General features: G+C 37.8%; 1 protein-coding gene across 1 annotated transcript; it reads left to right on the top strand.

Moving 5' to 3' along the window:
* Positions 1 to 9334: 9334 nt before the first annotated feature.
* LOC132856133 (inhibin beta B chain-like) lies at positions 9335 to 16269 on the top strand. The gene is made up of 2 exons (XM_060885583.1): positions 9335 to 10563; positions 13874 to 16269. Exons 1-2 carry the CDS (start codon positions 10173 to 10175, stop codon positions 14647 to 14649), a joined length of 1167 nt encoding a protein of 388 aa, XP_060741566.1. The 5' UTR covers positions 9335 to 10172; the 3' UTR covers positions 14650 to 16269.
* Positions 16270 to 20880: the final 4611 nt, after the last annotated feature.

Below are 20880 nucleotides of genomic sequence, written 5' to 3'. Positions count from 1 at the left end.
TTCGAATGACCAGCATCATGCCTAGGTTTTAATAATTGTGTTCTGTTTGCAACTTCCTTAAATTGTTAGCGTTTTTTTAATTCAATTATTATTATTATTATTATTATTATTATTATTATTATTATTATTATTTCCCCCATAAGAAATAACACACCAGTATCAAAAACAGTGTAGATCACTGAGTTAACTTTAAAATCACAACACCAGATTAGGCCAATTAACTTTTTTTTTAGCAGGGTCGCTGAAAGATGTAGGTTAGTAAGGTGTCACCGTCAATATAAGTGTGGGATGTGGTAGCCTAATGATTCAGGTGTGGATCTACTGACCGGAAGGTTATGAGTTCGAATCCCAGGTCCACCAAGCTGCACCTGCTGGGCCCCTGAGCAAGGCCTCAGTTGTATAGTATGTAAGGGTGTCTGCTAAATGCCGTAAATTGAAGTCCACAGTTATCCTGCACAAGTTTGCATAATTCTAGTTTGGCCCTCTATATATATATAATAATGACAATTACTTTGTTTTTTTGCTCCCTTTTGTGTGTTATATTTAATATTGAAAGAAGATATTTAACAATTTGATAAAACATAGATTATATATTATTATATACATATATTTAACAATTTGTTTCGTCGATAGATGGCGCTATGTGACAACCAATCCGCATAGAACAATATTTCTTTGCTTACTGGCTGCATCTTATTTAGCTTTAGCTCTTTATTTAGAGTATGGGTCAAGCTTTTAACAAAGAATGAGCATGAAATTATGTTTTGAAGGCCAAATTTCTGTATTAAAATATGTATTTGTATGTTTCTGTTATACCACTTACATTTTAATGGCTTTTGTAGGCAAATGCCTGAAAGGTGAGTTACATTACAGGAAAAGTATCCCGTAATGAATCTAAAAGAAATAATAGTAGAGGACTGGAAATTTCTAATATCATGGACCCCACTTTGAGAACCTCTAAACTGAACATCACACACAGTGACTAAAGTGTTTACTTCAGGTCACTAAAGATGCCATCAGCCACATGGAGAGAGCTCCATCAGGACGTCGCACTCAGTTTGCTTGAAGCTTTAATTCACTACAGGGAACTCCTGTTGGCTGCTGCTTGACCCGTGTGATCTCTGCCCCATATCAGAATCAGAATCAGATTTATTGGCCAAGTGTGTTGACACACACGAGGAATTTGGTTCCAGCCGTTTGTGACTCTCAAAAGTACAGACATAGATAACACTATACTATACAAACTATACAAGACAATGCAGATGATGAGACACAATATAGACAGAATGAGTATTAAATATGAATATAGAATATGAACGATCAGTTATGTACATAAAGTGTGGGAGTGCAAATAACAATATTGTGCAATATTATGCTTTTTGTAAAATATACAGCAGCAGTAGTGTGTGATATACAGATGATTTGATGACTGATAATGCAGTACTTATGATAAGAAGCAGTGAATATAATTATGGTGAGTTGTTGAACAGGGTGATTGCCTGGGGAAAGAAACTGTTCCTGTGTCTGGCATTTTTAGTAAGCAAAGTTCTGTAGCGCCTGCCAGAAGGGAGGAGCTGAAAGAGGTTGTATCCAGGGTGCGAAGGGTCAGTGGTGATTTTTCCTGCCCGGTTTCTGGTTCTTTTGTCGTACAAGTCCTGGATAGTGGGCAAGGGGGTGTCAATAATTTTTTCTGCTGTTTTTACTGTGCGTTGCAGTCTGTTTCTGTCCTGTTTTGTTGCTGCACCAAACCAGATGGATGTGCACAGGACAGATTCTATGACTGCAGTGTAGAACAGCATCAACAGTTACTGTGGCAGACCATACTTCCTTAATTGGCGTAGAAAGTACATCCTCTGCTGGGCCTTTTTGATGATGGAGTTTATGTTGCACTCCCATTTTAGGTCTTGGGAAATGGTAGTGCACAGAAACTTGAAGGCCTCCACAGATGACACCGGGCTATTGGATATTGTGAGGTGGAGTAGTGTTGTGGGGTCTTTCCTAAAGTCCACTATCATCTCCACAGTTTTGAGGGTGTTTAGCTCCAGACTGTTCTGACTGCATCATAGCACCAGCCGCTTCGCCTCCTGCCGTTATGCAGACTCATCGCCATCTTGGATGGGACCGATGAGCGTAGTATCATCTGCAAATTTCAGGAGTTTAACAGTTTGGTCACTTGAAGTGCAGTCATTAGTGTAGCGGGAGAATAGAAGTGGGAAGAGGACACATCTCTGTGGAGCGCCAGTGCTGATTGTCCGAATGCTGGAGGTGATACCTCCCAGTCTCACCTGTTGTTTCCTATCTGTCAGGAAGCTGGTGATTCACTGATAGATTGAAGGGGGTATAGTGAGCCTTAGGAGTTTGGAGTGGAGAATTTCCAGAATTATAGTATTAAAAGCCGAACTGAAGTCAACAAGTAGAATCCGGGCGTATGTCCCTGGGCAGTCCAGGTGTTGCAGAATGTAGTGCAGTCCAATGTTGACTGCTCGTCCACTGATCTGTTTGCACGGTAGGCAAACTGTAGGGGATCCAGCATCTGTTCTGTTTCAGTCTTTAGGTGGGCCAATACCAGCTGTTCAAAGGTCTTCATAACAACAGCTGTCAGAGTGACAGGCCTGTAGTCATTCAGTCCAGTGATGGAGGGTTTCTTGGGGATGGTTTGTTGTCTCCTTTAAGGATCACATCTCTTGGTGGTAGAGCTCTGGAACAATTATGTCCTATGAGGAGACCAGCTTCACAATCCTGTAAAGGATTTTTTTGGAAGGAAATGTGGTTGAATTCTGTTTGCAAAGGTGTAAGATGCCTCCAACACCTGGCAGTCTCACAGGTAGGGTTGTGAGTATGGGTCACAGTGATGCATTCTTTTGTATAAGCAAGGGGAGTTACTCTAAATCTAAAGCTGGAAACCTTTTCACTTAATATTAACGAGTCCCTTCTATCCATGGAAGTGAGCTTAACAGTCACTTGATTAACCTTACTACATATTTAACAAAGACAGTGTTGCTTTGTGTGTCTAGTAGAACGTAGACAAGCTTCTGAAAGATCGGGTTACTCTGTGAAGGCAACCATACTGGCTATCATTGAGGTGTTGGCAGATGGGCATCCAGACTCTATACTTAAAGACATTGTAGCACCTGTCTCATGTGCATTCTTTGGATTTTGGAATGGTGAAGACTTTACTTTCCTGATGAAACTGTCCTGATGAGACTTTGCAAAGAATTTAGAGCAGTTATTCTCTAAACAACTGAGTTGATGTTCACAACTTTGACAAAATATGCATGGTTTCACAGATTCTTTTGCTCTGTAAAAAAGTTTTTGTGGGAAACATTTTGCCTTTGTTCTTTCTAACCTTGGAGTAGTCTTCCTTGTTCAGAAGCATAGATAGCATAGCAGGTTGTAATAGGGTTGCAGGCTATCTCTACTGACATGAAGCTTATAAAATCATGGAAAATTGGAACCCCTTGAATCTCACCCAGGACTTGCATAGCTTGACGATTCCAATGGGCAGCAGCCCAAACAGGTAAGCTTGCTGATAAGTATCCTATTCTCCTTACAGTAAATTCAAGCTGTTTCACATGGCGTTCTTACATGCATTCAGGAAATCTGAGAAATATTTAAGTCCTTCATTATCCTTATATTGGATTCTGATCCAGGTCATATGTTTCTCTAAATGCCATTTGTATAATGAATGGCTGGTAGTTTTTTCCCTTCACCCTTGTAAGTTTTCTCATCATTTTTCTAAAAGATGCCCTCAAGGGGTTTTTAAACAGGACCAGTAACAAACTTATTTAAATATAACTTATCTGTGATAAAAAGTGTGCTTTCTCTCAATGAGTGATAGACTACTGAAGACTGCTGGCTCTGTCACAGGGAGTCTGCCAGCTCTGTCATAGGGAATCTTGGACAGCTTTCACTTCACTCCCGGCCTGTCTGAAGGTTATACAATTTAGAAGCATCACCATTTAGCACTGTTAATGTTGAAAAACTGGCATTACAAGAAGAAATTATGTTTTTTTTAAATAAAATATTTCATCACTGCACACAGGTTGCCACAGTCTGATATGTTGGTGTCTGGACCATGAATCTCAGCCGACCTTCGAAGAAATCATCAGCCATGAATGGTTTAAAAGTCTTAAGAACTGAATCACGCTAGACTGCAAAAAGAGAATAATCCTAATTGAAGATATGCAATAAAGGTCTAGAGTAGATAATTGTTTCTTGAAAAAGATACTATTGGAAATTTCTTTTATCCTAATCTGTTTTTATATCTAATTGTATTTTTGTTTATTTATTTATTTATCTTTTGCTCTAAACAAGGATCTGGTGCAGACACTCACCTTCAATTAAGGACGGAAGGATGGGAGGAAGTAAGGAAGAATTGTATGAATGAATAAATTAATTAATGAATAAACAGATAGACAAGCAAAGAAACAAGCAAATGAATAAAACAGATAGACAGACAGACAGACAGAGACAAAACAAACAAACAAACATACATACACGATTATATATGATTAGGTAACAACATTTTGGAGAAATTTTGTCGCACTTTTTTCATTTATGCACAGTTTCCTTAAAATCCCACCAGAGTATCATTATTATGACTGAGGTCTGGCCATTCCAGCACCTTTATTTTTTCTTATTTAACCATTCAGATTTCGATTTGCTAGTGTGTTTTGGGATTTTTTTTACTTTTCTGTCAAGAATGTTCTGGTAAAAATGTTATGGCCAAGTTAAAAAAAAAAAGATTTGCTTAACCTGGCTTTCTGTTTAAAAGCTTTTACCATAATAAAATTAGCATAGAGATGTTTGGTATACTAGTTTTTTTTTTTTAATTCAGTCAGCCCCCACCTCTCATGCCATCACTCCAGTTTGTTAGATGAAGATTTTGGGATCCTTTACATCCTTGGTGCTTTTATGCAGCTGTTACCTTGTGCCTTTTCCTTTTAATTAGAGCTAGACTGCGTATTTTATTATGTTAAATTTTGATCTGCATGAGTCCTGCTTGCACTCTAATCACAGTGTAGACCCCTTTAAACCACAGGATAAGAGCATACATAAAAATCAATCAATCACACACACACACACACTCTCTCTCTCTCTCTCTCTCTCTCTCATCTAATGACAGTTGGATCAACATAATATGCTCGAGACACATGTTAAGTGTGTTTACAGAATATTTACGAAATTTCAACAATCAATGGAATAAGGTAGACTGGAGCATTTAGATCATTGCCAATTAGTAAAAATTTTACAGTGTTATACATACACAGCAACATGCTTCCCCCCCCCTCTATCTTTTTAAAACACATATGACAGTTGTGGACTGTTCTCAGGGGCTCAGCAGCTTGGTGGACCTGAGCTTCGATCACACAACCTTCTGAGCTGTAAACCAACACCTTAACCACTGAGCTGCCACATCCCTCAAGAAGCATGTAGAATTTTTGAAAAATAAAGTGCTATGTTTTTAACTGCAAGACAAATTATAGACTTTATATTATATTCTATCTGATATGAAAATTTAAAAGGTTCTTCATTTTAGTTCCCCTTAATGGAAAAATAAATGGAATATTCTGGGTTCACTCATTCAATGCAAAGGCAAATAACTTAAGAAATAAAGAAGTTAATTTATTTCTTCTGCACAGTTGATTTATATGGTATTGCAAGGGGTTCGTGCTGTAGCAACACTTCATCTCACACAGCTCTGGGGTCTTGGGTTATTGTTTGTCTTTTGTTTTGAATGTTTAGAAAGGCAATAAAAAAGAATTCATAAAGTATACTGCTGATTTTCTACTACTCTTCAAAACATGATTTATGATGATTCTTTAAAGATAAAATATTAAAAAGTCTACATGAATAATTTTGGGCTGAATGTAGGCTGCACATTTTATGAGATGTGAATCCAGACACATTTGGACAATTTCTTGCCAATATTCTCTGGTATATAACTTACATTTACATTTACATTTACATTTACAGCATTTGGCAGACGCCCTTATCCAGAGCGACGTACATAAGTGCTTAAATTTCTAACATTGAATCATTAATGCTGGCTCACTAAGTTACATACTTAAGATACCATGAGTGTAAAACATTTGTTCAAAGTTACAATGAATGTGTCAAAGGTGTTTTTTTTTTTTTTTTTTTTTTTTTTTTAAAGTGCAAAAGATAATGAAGAAGTGCTAGTTGAAGTGTTTCCTGAATAAGTAGGTCTTCAACCGCTTAATTTCAACCGCTTCAATAACTTAATTTCTCTAAGATAAACAACTATATATATAGGCTGTGTATACAACTGAGTTTTAAATTATAATAACTGGTTTAGCTTTTTATTTTATTTTATTTTTTTTTAAACCTTTGCTTTGTATTGAATAAACGCACGAGCGGAATGTTAAAGGGGAAATCATCACAATTGTAACTTTTACAGCATTAGTCCATTAGGTGGCGCCATACTGAAGTACTATTAAATTTTAAAATCCCTATAATGTTACCTGCTACACGCCGGGTGCGGTGGCGCGCGCCTGTAATCCACGTCACTGGGAGGCTGAGGCTGGTGGAGCGCATGAGCTCGGGGGTTCTGGGCTACCGCGGACTGTGTCGATCGGGTGTCCGCACTAAGGTCGGTGTCGATATGGTATTCCACAGGGAGCTCTGGGCTACCAGGTCGCTTAAGGAGGGGTGAACCGGCCCAGGTCGGGAACGAAGCAGGTCAAAGCCCCCGCAATGATCAGTAGTGGGATCGCGCCTGTGAACAGACGTTGTAGTGCAGCCTGAGTGATACTGTGTGACCCAGTCTTTTAATCACCTATTTACCGTTTTCACAACATCCTAAGAATCATTATACACACATAGCTTACGAAGGAAAGATAAAAAAAAACACAGCTAATTCGTATCCTTCTGAGAGTAATTAAAATAACGGGGTTTATTAATACACCAGAATAACTCTCTACAATTCTATACACAGTGTACACTGGTAAACCTCCATATTCCACTGATTCTTAATATGCTTCAGAAGTGGCAATAATAAAGTGTAAATAAAGTTCCAAACAGTATATATATATATCTAAATGAAAATGCTCGCCTCGAATCAGATATTTTAAACTTGGCAAACTATAAGTGATTGTTGCCAATGTCTCCTACTAAGTTGTTATAATATGTCAAAACAACAGCATGAATTTCCATCTAATTTAGATTCTGTTTATTTGATGGCAGAAGAAATAATTTTGGATAATAAAATCATAATGGATGACAGCTGCATAAACCTTACTGGATACAGCAAGGCAGAACAATGGCATCTGTTCACAGTTCTTTACTCTGTCTGGATTTGGCAACGTTAACCATAATGAAAAAAACATCTTTTGTGTTTTACGTTTCCACCAGAAAGGCTTTGTACTGAGTGAGGCTTTCTCCACTGTTCTCCTGGCTTAAAAAGCTTAAAAAAACATACAGTGCTCTTTCAGGCCTTTTTTCCTCTTATTGCTTTTCTTGCCATTTTTGTCCTTGTTCTCAGCCATTTTCTTTAGCTCAAACCATTAGGTCTGATTAGGTCTAAAATCACCTGAAAAGAGATAATATTTGCCTTCTAGTCTGACAGAAATGAACTACTGTAGCTAACATCCTGATGAGATGAACTAATGTGACTAACCAGGCTGGTCAACCTTAACAGCAAGAACCAGTCCATAAATGTTCATTATTCTTCTAACACCATTAATCCAAACAAACCAGAGCCTTCCTAACTAACCAGGCATTCAAGCCAACCAGCTAAAATCATTCAGTAGTTGTTTAAAATCCTTCTGTTTCTTCAGCAGGGATTTTGAAAAACGTAGGTTATTAAAGTGTCGAATATGCATAAATCTTGTGCAGAAGTTCACAGCTGGCCAATGTCCTGCACTAGTTTGTATTGCTAGTTTTACTCTTCTTATAATAATGACATTTACTGTTTTCACATTCCTTTTGGAGTATTATTTTTAATACTGGAAGAAAGCGTTAAATGTTTTTGGACAAAATGTTACCTTAAAATTTTTTATTGATAATTATTAATTATTAAGGAATAAAATAATAAAAATATATTATTAAAATAATTAAATAAGACGAAATAGCAAAAATCCTGTCTCATCTGTTTAACTTTTGTTAAAACATGTATTATCTCAACATACTTACGTGATTGTGTCGTTAGGTGGCGCTGTTTGATAACTAATTAGTATAGTAAAAACAACACTTCGCTGACTGCAATTAGTTCTAGTAATTAGTAAAAGAGTAACAGGGTAAAGTTGGTTTTTTTTTTTTTTTTTTTTTAAAGAATTAGCAAATACATACTTTGTGGTTGGCCAGCATTTGTAATGGCACAAGGACATTAAAGCCATTTTAATAAATTGAATATTATTATTTGGGTAATTTTAAAAATTAATATTATTAATTGGGTAACAGGAAAGTACTTTCTAAGTTATGTTGCTAAATGAAGAAACGGTAGTGCTTTTCTTCCCATGATCTTTGGTAACTTTCTCATGATACAGTTTTCTGTTGACCATGTTACTTGTGATCCCAAATATTTAACAGGGGTCAAGGTGTTGAGTCATTGTTGTGGGTCACTAGATTTTTCATATAATACATTTTTCTTATAATGCATAATTCACAGGAAAAGGATGTTTAACGCATTAAATGGTAAATATCTTCTCACATGAATAGTAAAATAATCTGATTTCTGAATTATTTTAATGATTACATTGCAAGGTATTCTTGCTATAGTGAGTTGTGACAGGACAGAATGCTGTTTGCTTCTGAATGTTCATTTCTGATTTGGTGTTAATAAAATATGTTGTTTCGAAGAACAACTTTCCTGTGCCAAAATATATATTACAGAGATTTACCAACGTATATGTAAACGTTACTGCACCCCAGTCTTACTTTGAATTACTGAAGACTTGTACATGTGTGAGTTTGATTTCTTACTGCACATTAATGCTTTTTTTGTAAGCAAATGCATGAAAATAAGTTAAAGTACACGGAAAGAATCCTGCTATGTATCTGAAAGCAACAATAGTAGATTATGTTAAATTACAAACATTTTGCTTATTTATTACAGCTGTAGTGGATTGAAGTTTGGATAAATCCAAATTCAATTCAGTTAACTTTTTAATGCAGATTTTCAACCAATATATAGAAGAATTCAATGACAAATATAATACATTTGGTCATGCTGGGTTGTGATTTCTTTTGTGATTACATCAATTGCCCAACTTTGGGAATATCTGGACTGAGCGTCAATGACAGCGACAAAATTGTCCACTTCAGGTCGCTAAGGATGCCATGCGTCCACATGTAGAGAGCTCCATCAGGAAGTCGCACTACGTTTGCTTGAGGCTTTAATCCGCTATAGGGAATTCCTGTTGGCTGCTCGACCCACGTGGTTCTGGCTCCTGTATAAAAAGTTTCTGTCTAAAGGGGTACAATGTTGCGATCGCAAGGGGTTAAAGCTGTTCATACGAGCGCATCGCCGTGTCCATGAAAGCGATGAAGAATTACTTGGACACCGCAAACTGGAAGACGACACATGAGACAAAGAAGAACAGGACCTAAAACGAAAGGCGGATGTCAAGCACCTAGCTATTGTGCCGTGGGGGAAAAAGTAGTGGCATCTTTTATATTTTCTACCATTATGGATATTTGTAACTGACCAGAGACTCTGCAACTTGACAGGCTACATACATGGGCATGAACTGCAATTATTTACTCTATAATATTGCTTCCATAATAATTTCTTTAGCCATGGCATGACGCTGAATTGCCACCGATGCTGAGACTTTTGTCAAGTAGGAACGGGGAGACAATAAAATCACAATGTACTATGACAAAAACGTGATTTTTTTCGATCACACATCACTGACTGACCAAGAGCTGAAGATATAAGAAAATGATTATTCCAGTCATTTCATCTAATTCCAATGAAGTCTGTAAATTCTCGCATAGAAGATCTTAGTGCATCCTTACAGGAAGACACATGCTCTGGATGTTACAACTTGCTCTTGCGCTTAGAACATTTTCGTTTGGGACGAGACTGAAGCCTTTCTAAAAAAAAAAAAAACAAACAAAAAAAAAACGACCTATCAGAAGCTCTGTTCATCCTCGAAGTAAAAACTAGTGACTCCTTTTTCCGTGCTTTCTTTTTTTGCTCTTAAAGAATGCGAAGTTTCCTTGTCAAGGTGCTTTGTCTCTTAGCCTGCGCGTTATCCGCGCACTGCACGCCCGCGCCAGAAACCGAGGCGCACACGACGGCGTCGCGCGATTCGTGCGCGTCGTGTGGTCTCACGCAGCCTGCCGACTCGGGAAGGATGGACGAGGAGTTCGTAGAGGCGGTTAAGAGACACATCCTGACCAGGCTGCAGATGAGGGAGAGACCCAACATCACTCAGCCCATACCAAAGGCAGCCATGGTGACCGCGCTGCGTAAGTTGCACGCCGGGAAGGTGCGAGAGGACGGCAGGGTCGAGATCCCCGAAGTAGACGGGCACGCAAGTCATGCCAATGACGTCGAGGAGGAAACGTCAGAAATCATCAGTTTTGCAGAGACAGGTGTGTTTCATCCCAGCATCTGCATTATCGGTGCGCACGTGTCACTCGTTTTTTTAAACATCGTTGTCAATAATGTAGCCAACATTTAACCTGAATTTCAGTCTGCATTACTTGTGTTTGCTTTACTGTGGGATCAGTATGAACCAAACGTTCCCATGGGAATGTGCTGGCACGAGGTATCTATAAACAGTGTGTGTGTGTGTGTGTGTGTGTGTGTGTGTGTGTGTGTGTGTGTGTGTGTGTGTGTGTGTGTGTGTGATCCACTGTAAACATCATGCTGCAGTGGAGCGTAGAGAACATCACACAGCAAAGACCACCGCAGCCACTTAGGCGCAATCAAATCGCTAAGCCGGTCTTTGTGCAGAGTAAAGCCTGGGTTAGCTTCAAGAGCCAATTTGTGTTTGTACACAGATCTGCTGCAATGAATTTTGCATTGTTACACTCAATTAGAGTAGACAAATGATCTGATATATATTTTCAGACAGACAGTACTAGATTGCACCTTGCATGCTTGCAGGATGGTATTTTGTACCCTCCTTGACCTGGAAATGTGTGTGTAGTGTTCCTATAAAAAATGAAATATGATACATGAATAGTTTTTGTAAGCAAAGCTTTAAAAATACATTAGGTGAGCTTATTATATGTATAGGTAAACATGCAGAATAACAGTGGTACCATCCTAGCAAGAGGAAATGTTCAGGTTTTGTACTCTTTTAATATGTATTGTAAACAGCATGTGAAAACAATTAGGTCCATACCATGCAAAGCATTTTATTATTGCAGCACCTGGGGTAAGAGCAGATTAAAATCAAGGCTGACTTGTTAGATAAGTGTTGGCAAATATCATTTCTTGACTGGTTTCTTAGGCCAAGTAAACATGATGACTGGATCATTAAATAAATAATATGTGCGATATATTGTAGTTCATGTATGAAATTAGTGCTTCATTGCTGTCATTTGTGGGCAAGGCTATCTCCAAGTGGACTTTTTGCTTTTGGTCCGCTTGCCACAGTGATCTATGGCTTACCATCAAGTTCCGTTAACAGTTTGCCATAATGAAACTTGGTGGCACTTGAAAATGAAGTGTGACACAAGGGAACCATAATTAGCCAGGTTTCCTATAGGTACTAATGCACAGTTTTGCGATTCCTATTCTATATATAACTTTCAAGGAAAAAAAAAAGCTAATTGACAACATCGAGCTCATTTGAATTTCATATTCAACCGAACCCATTTTCCTTTATGCATTATGTCTAATAGGAGGAATTGAATATGTACTGAGTATTTTTCGGGAGGCTGTAGATTTGGCTTTAGACTTGGATTTGTGAACTCCTTGGCATGTCAACTTGGCTGCTCATGCATCTCATTAAAAATGCAGGGTGACACAGGGATCTGTGGCATTTTCTGTAAAAATGGCTCAGTTCTGGAAATGCAAGCTTATTAGGGCCTTTTATTCCTCTTACATCTTGATTGAATTTTGAAATTACAGGTGAGAAGGATTCAACCTGTCAGTGTTCCAACCACTGCTCTGTGAAATGTTTTACTTTGATAGTTGAGGAAAGTGTGACTGAAATGCAATGCTCTCTGCCATATGCACAACACTTTTACACAACTCTGTCAGAAGCTTATGATTATTTTGTATATGAAGTGCTGTTCTAAGATCTGTTATGTTCTTTAACCATCAGTAAATGAAACAAGTAACTACTGTGCAACAAGGATTAACACAACACTTCCTGTGACTAAATTGTCCTTCACTGGTGTCCAGGTGGTTGTGGTCGGTTGCGTACAGAGACGTTGAGTAATGACATGGAGATTACTTCTCCAATCCGTGAGAGCTTGTGCAGGTGGAGGCATGCTGAGTGGTGTGTATTGTTGCTGGCGATGGGGCCCACCCAGGTATTGTCCTGCACTCCATGTAGTGGCCAGGCTTAACTTCTGAGGCTTTTGACCTCGTAGATTTGTCTTTCTCCACTAAATCTCCAATTTGCATTCACTGACAGCTGTCTGTGGACTTTGTACTATATGGTCCTGCCACCTGAAGATATATGATGAATTAGTAAGAGTGGAAAATGGGACGTTAGTGAGATTCTTTGGCAGATGTTGCACCACGGTACAATATTTTCTTGAAGTCTCCACTAATCTGTTTGTTGCAGTGCTTATTGTACTTGTGCTATAAGGCTATACAGCATAGAGCAGTTTACCTACAACTGGGTTAAAAATAAGCATAAAATTACGACTTTGGTCTCCAGGAGTTACTTTACTCAAGGAAACTTCTACTTTATTGTTTCACAACATGCTTTTATGCATTTGCTTAAATGGTTAAATATACTGTCTATTATCTTATAATTAAATGTCATCCATCACAGATTCAATGAAAGCACACTGAACATTGCTTTCCTTTAAACTATTTGTGATTTTTTTCCTTTTTTTTTTTCAAAAAAAAAAGCAGTTATATTCTATTACTCAAAAGTAACAAACACCAAAGTAAACACATGCACACAAAATAATATCTACTTCCTATTTTACAATTTGTGTCATTTAAATAGTTTCCTCAGATCTTGTTCTCTAACCACCTTTTCTAGTCTTATGCAGAATGCCTGTATGGATTGCTTTCAACATCACAACGCTTATTGTGTCCTCATTGAGGTGTCATCAAGGCATTCATTGCCAAGGCTTTGAACCTTCTAGCTGTGCCCTAATAGGCTCCCTCTCCTCATCTCCACCTTAACTCGTGGCCAACTGGGCTAACGGAGCAGCCCATGCTGTCATCAGGCACATAGGCGAGTTCATAGAATGTCACCATGGCCCCTTCACCAAAAAGGAGCTGCGGGAGTTCACACTTCTCCCGATTTTAATTGAGCCACAGACTCAAAAGACTGTTACAGAGATGTTAATATGTTGGAATCGGATAAAGAAGGAATGCTAGGAAGTTCATGCGTGTCAGATTTAGTAAGGAGTGAGTAAGGAGAGGCAGAATGAACAGAGCGAGAAAGAGGGAGACGTGGCAGAGGAACAGACTCTGACAACTCCTCCCACCCACATTGTCGTTTAATGTGAAACACTAACACCATTTGATCACTTTAGGTTGAAGTGTTCCCAGTTAGGGAGCCTATTCATGGCGATCTACTGCCCTCTCAGCATGTTAATGTCCTTAGCCTTCTGTCCAGGCCTGGCTGTTATAGTGACACGGCATCAGGTTTTTCAACTGAAATACTTCTACTGGCTACACAGAGTGTGCACCTGCTGTTTCAGCTATGCTTGATGATATTTCAATAACCTAACCTTTCCTCGTTTCTTTCCCGTCTCTTAGACGATTTGCTGTCTTCGAAGTCTAGCCTTTTCTTCATCATCTCCAATGAAGGCAACCAGAACCTCTATGTGTCTCAGGCAAACCTGTGGCTGTACTTTAAACTTCTGCCTAGTTTGTTGGAGAAGGGCACTCGAAGGAAGGTCATGGTTAAAGTATACTACCAAGAACCAGGCCTAGGCAGCAAGTGGAACCTGGTGGAGAAGCGGGTGGAGCTGAAACGCAGTGGCTGGCACACGTTCCCTCTTACTGATGCTGTGCAACTTGTGTTCTCCAAAGGTACACGAAGGCAGAACCTGGATGTTCGGTGCGAAGGCTGCGAGGTGGCAGGTGTTCTGCCTGTATTGGTGAACTCAGGTGATGAGTCACACCGACCTTTCTTGGTGGTGCAGGCACGTGCAACAGACAGCAAGCACCGCATCCGCAAACGCGGCTTGGAGTGTGACGGTACCAGCGGCCTGTGCTGCCGCCAACAGTTCTACATTGACTTCCGCCTCATCGGCTGGAACGACTGGATCATCGCTCCATCAGGCTACTTTGGCAACTACTGTGAGGGAAGCTGCCCGGCATACATGGCTGGAGTTCCAGGATCAGCATCATCATTTCACACCGCTGTAGTGAACCAGTACCGCATGAGGGGGATGAGTCCAGGCTCCATGAACTCCTGCTGTATCCCCACCAAACTCAGCACCATGTCCATGCTGTACTTTGATGATGAGTACAACATTGTCAAGCGTGATGTACCCAACATGATCGTAGAGGAGTGTGGATGCGCTTGAACGGGGATTTTTAAGGACTTGTCACTCTGTAAACGTTCATTGATGGAACAAATTATTGTAAAATGATATTTATAAACAGCTGGGCAAACAGTCACCCTGATGTCCACACTCACACACCTATGCATGCACAAATCGTTTGTACATATATTTATGTTGCATAATATCTTCCTGTTAGACTCATTTATATGTGTTACAGTCTTATTCTAAGAGTACAGGCTTGTTCAGGAGGTGCTGAACTCAAAGGGATGACAAAGTTGTGTTCTAAGTTTATTGCTGGTTCTTTTATGTTTCTCTCCTCTAAAATTTTGGAAAATCGAGATGATAGGAGCCTTAGAAAAGGGTCTTTTCCCTGAACCCCCCAGAATTTCTCTGCAATGCCTCTTTCACTGTATACAAAAGCACTGACCAACTCCCCATTTAATCCTTTCAACAGCAGCACTTTGCTTAACCACTCCATTGGAAAATCACGACAACTGATCCATTTTAGAACCTCCATCAAGCAGTATTCATCTGTCAAACTCGGTCAAACAACTGACCCATATTGTTTAAGACATGCTGCATTCGCAAGTACTCACGTTAGTGCGGCTTATTACCACAGGACATGAGTAGGCATTTGTCATTACATAATATAAAGGGTTTTTTTTTTATAGCAAGAGACATGAATTTATAGTTTTCTTCCCTCCCGAGTGCTTATTTTTATAAACACATTTGTACACAGAGTAAAGGGAATTATGTGTCTAAATTTCTGCTTGTGTGTGTGTTACAGTGCTGTTTGCTAAAAAAAAACTTCCAAAAGTACTTAAAATATCTGTAGAATATTATATTTCTTCTTTCAAGTTGTCATTTTTCAGTTAGCTAGGGGTGCAAAAAAAAACTTTCAAAAAGTAGAAGAAATAAATAAACCCAAAATGCACAATTTATAGCACTTGCTAATTGAAATGCCTTTAAAGGGTACCGAGTGGCACCTCTGTGCTCGCTAACAATCCTTTTTTTCAAATAAGTGCCACACAAACTATGCAATGTATAGTACAGTCCCATGTCAGACAAACTAGCTAGTAGGTGTATGCTATCTTTCAATACTTGAAATGTCTTTCGCTTCCTTCTCTGAATGAATGGTTGTTACGATGTTATGATGTTTGCACTGAAAAAGTCGCATTATGAGTAAAAGAAATGGAAAAAAAAAACTTGCCATTAAAATAAAAGCTATTTTTATAAACATAAAATAAATTCTGTTCAAATGTATTATAGTGAACCGTGGAACCAAAGAGGCCAAGATTTTTCTTTAGCTATAATAAGATGGGATTTCTTTAGCTATTATAAGATGACCATCACATTGTTATGTAAAATACTTTTTTATTTGATCATGTAAACGGCCTAAACACTGTATCAGGGTACCATATTATGGATTCCATTTTCAGCTCAATTCTCTTTCTTTCTTATTTTGTACAGTAGATAAATGAAATATTTCATATTTTTTCAACTTTAATATTTTTTGGTTTTCTATTTAATACTTCTAGTTCCTTTTGCAGAATCATTTAGAATCAAATACGTGCCACCTCTGTACAGCATATGTAAGATAAAGAATGCTTTTAAATATTTTGTTCTTTGTAACTGTTATAAATAAATTCCTTATTCTGCATTTAGTTGTCACTGTGTTTCCTCAAAAACTAGATTAATGCACTATTCATTTTTATATGCTTAATTATCCAAAATTAATTATTAATATGCAGAAAAACTGATGATAATTCTTTATACTTCTACGACATAAGCCAATAATATATGCCTTAAATACTCACACACCATCTGTATGCTATTAACACTTAAAGAGTAACTAATAAACAAGCAGCATCACAGCTACTTTTCTTTCGTAACCATTTGTGTGATTAATTTGCTAAACAGATATTCACTGATCTTTCTAGAAATTTTAAACCTTGAGGCTTCTTTTACTTTATTTAATTGTTGTGATGTAGATTAAGGGATGTGTTTGATCATATGAAAATCACTCATTTCTACCGCTTATCTAAACTACTCGGGTCATGGAGAGCCTGTGCCTATCTCAGGCGTCATTGGGCATCAAGGCAGGATACACCCTGGACGGAGTGCCAACCCATCGCAGGACACACACACACACACACACACACTACGGACAATTTTCCAGGGATGCCAATCAACCTACCCTGCATGTCTTTGGACTGGGGAGGCACGGGGAGAACATGCAAACTCCACACACACAAGGTGGAGGCGGGAATCGAACCCCCAACCCTGGAGGTGTGAGGTGAACGTGCTAACCACTAAGCCACCGTGTCCCCCCATATGAAAATCTTGACATTTTATTCTAACTACTCTTTAACTGCTTGAATTATTTAAAAGCTGATTTATTTATAAATAACAATGACAATGGTGATAATAACATATTTGCTCAATAGAATTAAAATGATCATTTAAACAATAGCCATTTGCCCACAATTGGAATTTTAACTATTTATAATTGCATTTACTTATATGGAAGATCTGTAAAACATCTGTAAAATGGGCGAGAGACAATGGACAGGAGTTGAGTCAAGAAGTCATACTCAGAATGATAAGAAGAAAACTCACCTAGTTTACACCTTATTGCTGACAGAAAAGCAATAATACAGAAAAGTTGTACCGATCTTAGGATAAAAATGTTTAATTACTGAAAACCCCCCACAAAATATGGAAAACAGATGAATTTTCAATGCCTTTTCAGAAGTCACAAGGTTGTGTGTCATTTTAAAGCCCAGAATATCCCCATCTCCAACACCAAAGCAACTACTGCCTGTTCACTCTTGCATTTCTATCATACAAGTCTCTTTTTAACAGTATCTTTGGTAGAGAGAAAGAGGAAGAGCTCGTGTGTTGTGTCTTAGGAAAGGTTAGAACATGGTGGTTTATTTACACAACTCTGGGGTAAATTCATCTGAAATTAACAGAAGAAACGCCTGTGCATTGCATTGCATTGCATCTCCACGGGGTTTGAGCAACTGCTCGAAGGAATAAAGCACTATAAACAATCTTGTTTTCGCCCACTCATCAAGTTAATGAGCCAAAATAACATAAAATGTTATGTTTCAAAGAAAGAAAAATGTCTATCCTGATGTTTTTCCTGTCGTGGACAATACAAAAACACTGAAACTGGAGGCTCCTTCCATAAATTTTAAATATAAATCTCTCAGAAATCATATGGATTTATATATATTTTAAAACAACAGATTTTAAGACTCTTTTATTATTATGACTAGCATCAGAGCTACTGTCTGAGCTGCTGTATTACAAAATGACATCTGATCAGATTGAGAATTCAGCAGCACTTCAGTACACACACATACACACACACACACTGCTCAGACAATTTCAGTATCACAACCACTTGTCGAAGTGTACACCTTTTTTCAAGTTCAAATGGAAACCTTTCTTTTTCTATTTTTTTTTTTGTTTACGTTTTTGCCAACTGTTTTTGTGCCATTGCCTCAACTTTGCGTTCCTGTTTGCAGAATGCTTGTTTTGAGCTTGCTTACATACTCTGAGATTGCCTTACTGTTTGTTGGCCTGCAGTTGCATCCATCTCACCCAAATAACTGACAAGTGAAAAGCTCATTTATGTAACTATAGGATTTGACTTTTTTTTTGTAAAGATTCATCATGTAACATCAAGTAAAATCTACATATGGGTTGTAGACTGACTTTCAGATTTGTAACAAAACAACAAAATAAATCCATGTAATTGATAAAGAAACCTTTTTCTTGGAGCTCTACGGCAGCATGAGGATTTTCTCCCCAGTTGTATACTTCTAAACAATCATCAGCAGAAGAGCTTTTGTTCAAGCCCACTTTTTATCATATCCACCACATGTCTTCTTAACAGTATCATTCCCACAAACAGCTCTAGATTGTTTAAGACTGTTCAAAAATAAGGAGTGTTTCATTTAGAAATGCACAGAGGATGTATTGTGTTCACAATTATGATCCACTTTTCTGCCAGATCACTTGAACAAAAAGAGGATATGAGGCCATAAAGACTTATAGAGACTTATGAATGTATGGAAAAAAGACCTTACATTAGTTTTGCTTAAAATATCATCTCATATATTACATCAAATATATTACATAAAATATATTACACATCATATAACTCATAAAATGTTAGTGATTAGTGGTCTGTGTGAGTCAGGATTGTTATACTGTATATTTATGTCTTATGTCTTATGAGATATATTTTTCTGTTTACGAAAGAAAGATTAAGCACAAAAACACGTAAGATAAAAAAAAAAAATGGTTTCATTTTGGTGTTTCTGTTAACAAAAGGTTTCCCATTATATGTCTTTTGGTATATTGTGGAATCACTATCCGAAGATTTGAAGCTGTGGCTGATTTCTTTCTAACCCAGTAGATTATATGTCATGTCATTGTGACATGTCCAAAGGTTTTACTCATCGAGGCTTGTGTTTTTGTGCCCATGTTGCCAACACATCTGTAACACGTCATCAGCATGTGAAATACAGTCGTGGTTAAAATGGATGCAAACAAATTGGATTATTTACACCATCATTGTCAAACATGATGTACACTTCTATTGTTTTGGCTTCTGTCTTGTCTTCATCACATCACACCAATGGTTTATTTCCCAACTGTTTCCATGTGCTCTATGTTTAGCTCTTTAGCTCTTGTCTATTTATACGATTGAGTGCACACTGGTGCATTTGGCTGCTGCTGTTCTTTGATTGTTTACTGTTTCTTTCTGATGTTTTTTTTTTTATATTTTTTTATTATACTTTCCTACGTCTTTGTCCCATTAGAAGGTCTCATCATAAACTTGCTACTTTAAGACCAAAACTTATAAGAGTTTTATATTTGAGTCTGACTGTTTTTTTGGTTTATGCTTATGGAAATGCTTATGTTTACAGTATGTTTGATCCTGCCCACTTCTGATTGGACCTATTCTGTGGATTATGATTTTTTTTTATATTTCTATTTGCCTCAATAAAGAAAGCGTAAGCATTACATGTTAACAGTTTTCTAACCCAAATGCATTTGGAGAAGAAACTAAATGTAAATATGTTACTTCAGTTGGTAACATTTGCTAAAAACCTAGCACATATTTTCCAAATTACAAATTACACGTCCTTTGTTTTTGATTTTTAATGTCATACCCACCCACAGAATTCTTTATCACTAAAGCAGACACGATAACCCACGATTCATGTTGCGCACAATTAACTAACCAAATACTCTACCTGAAATTCTACGTAATACCCATTACCATCATGCATAAACTATACAGGTTGGTTTGTTGGTCTATTTAGTCGGATTTACTAACACCCTTAGTAAACCTTTGATGAGACTTTATTTTCCAGATTATGTTAGCTTTAAAATTATTTTAAGTACTAATAGTATTCCTCTGATGTGTAATAAAACACCAAGGTAAATCCAATTTTCTTGTAGCTCTACGGCAGCATGAGGATCAAGCCTAATTTGTTTGCCCACTTTTTGATTAGAATATGGCACACATTGTCTGAGGTATTGTTTTGCTAAGCTTATGCAATGCCACAATATTTATTTCCATCCAGAGTTGTATTCATTTCTCTGCTGCTTCTCCAACACATCCCAAAGATTTTCAATGGTATTAAGGTCTGGACTGGTAGTCAATCCATGTGTGAAAATGATGTCTCATGCTCCCTGAACCGCTTTCACAATTTGAGCCTGATGAATCCTGCCATTGGCACCTTGGAATATTCCTGTGTTGTCAGGGAAGAAAATATCCATCGATGGAAAAACCTGGACATTCAGTATGTTCAGGTGGTCAGCTGATGTCATTTTTTTCTAATATAACATTGCTGCACCAAGACCTGAACAACTGAATCGTCCCCAGATCATGTGCCCTTATGGCCACACAGCTGTTTAGTCCAGATTACTCGGGTTCTCTTTGCAATATATGAGGAAATGCTCCTAATTTCACTATTAAACATAGTTTAATAGTAGTTCAACAGTTTTACTGTTACAACTTGATTTTGCCAAACTTTTAAGTGATGTCTGATAATGATCATTCAAGATTTTCTTAGACCAAATTTCTTCCTCAAAGATGATAGTATACAATTTTCCCCTGAGGGTTTAGCAAGGTTTTGCCTTAGACATTTCTTAGCCCAATTTTAGTAGTTTCAGTAGTTTTAGTAGTTTGTTTTCTTTCCTTGACACAGGCCAATAATTTGTCCC

Source organism: Tachysurus vachellii, chromosome 1 (genome assembly GCF_030014155.1).
Source record: "Tachysurus vachellii isolate PV-2020 chromosome 1, HZAU_Pvac_v1, whole genome shotgun sequence".
Taxonomy (NCBI): domain Eukaryota; kingdom Metazoa; phylum Chordata; class Actinopteri; order Siluriformes; family Bagridae; genus Tachysurus; species Tachysurus vachellii.
The sequence above is the reverse complement of the archived record's forward strand: the minus strand, read 5'-3'. Positions and strand labels throughout refer to the sequence as shown.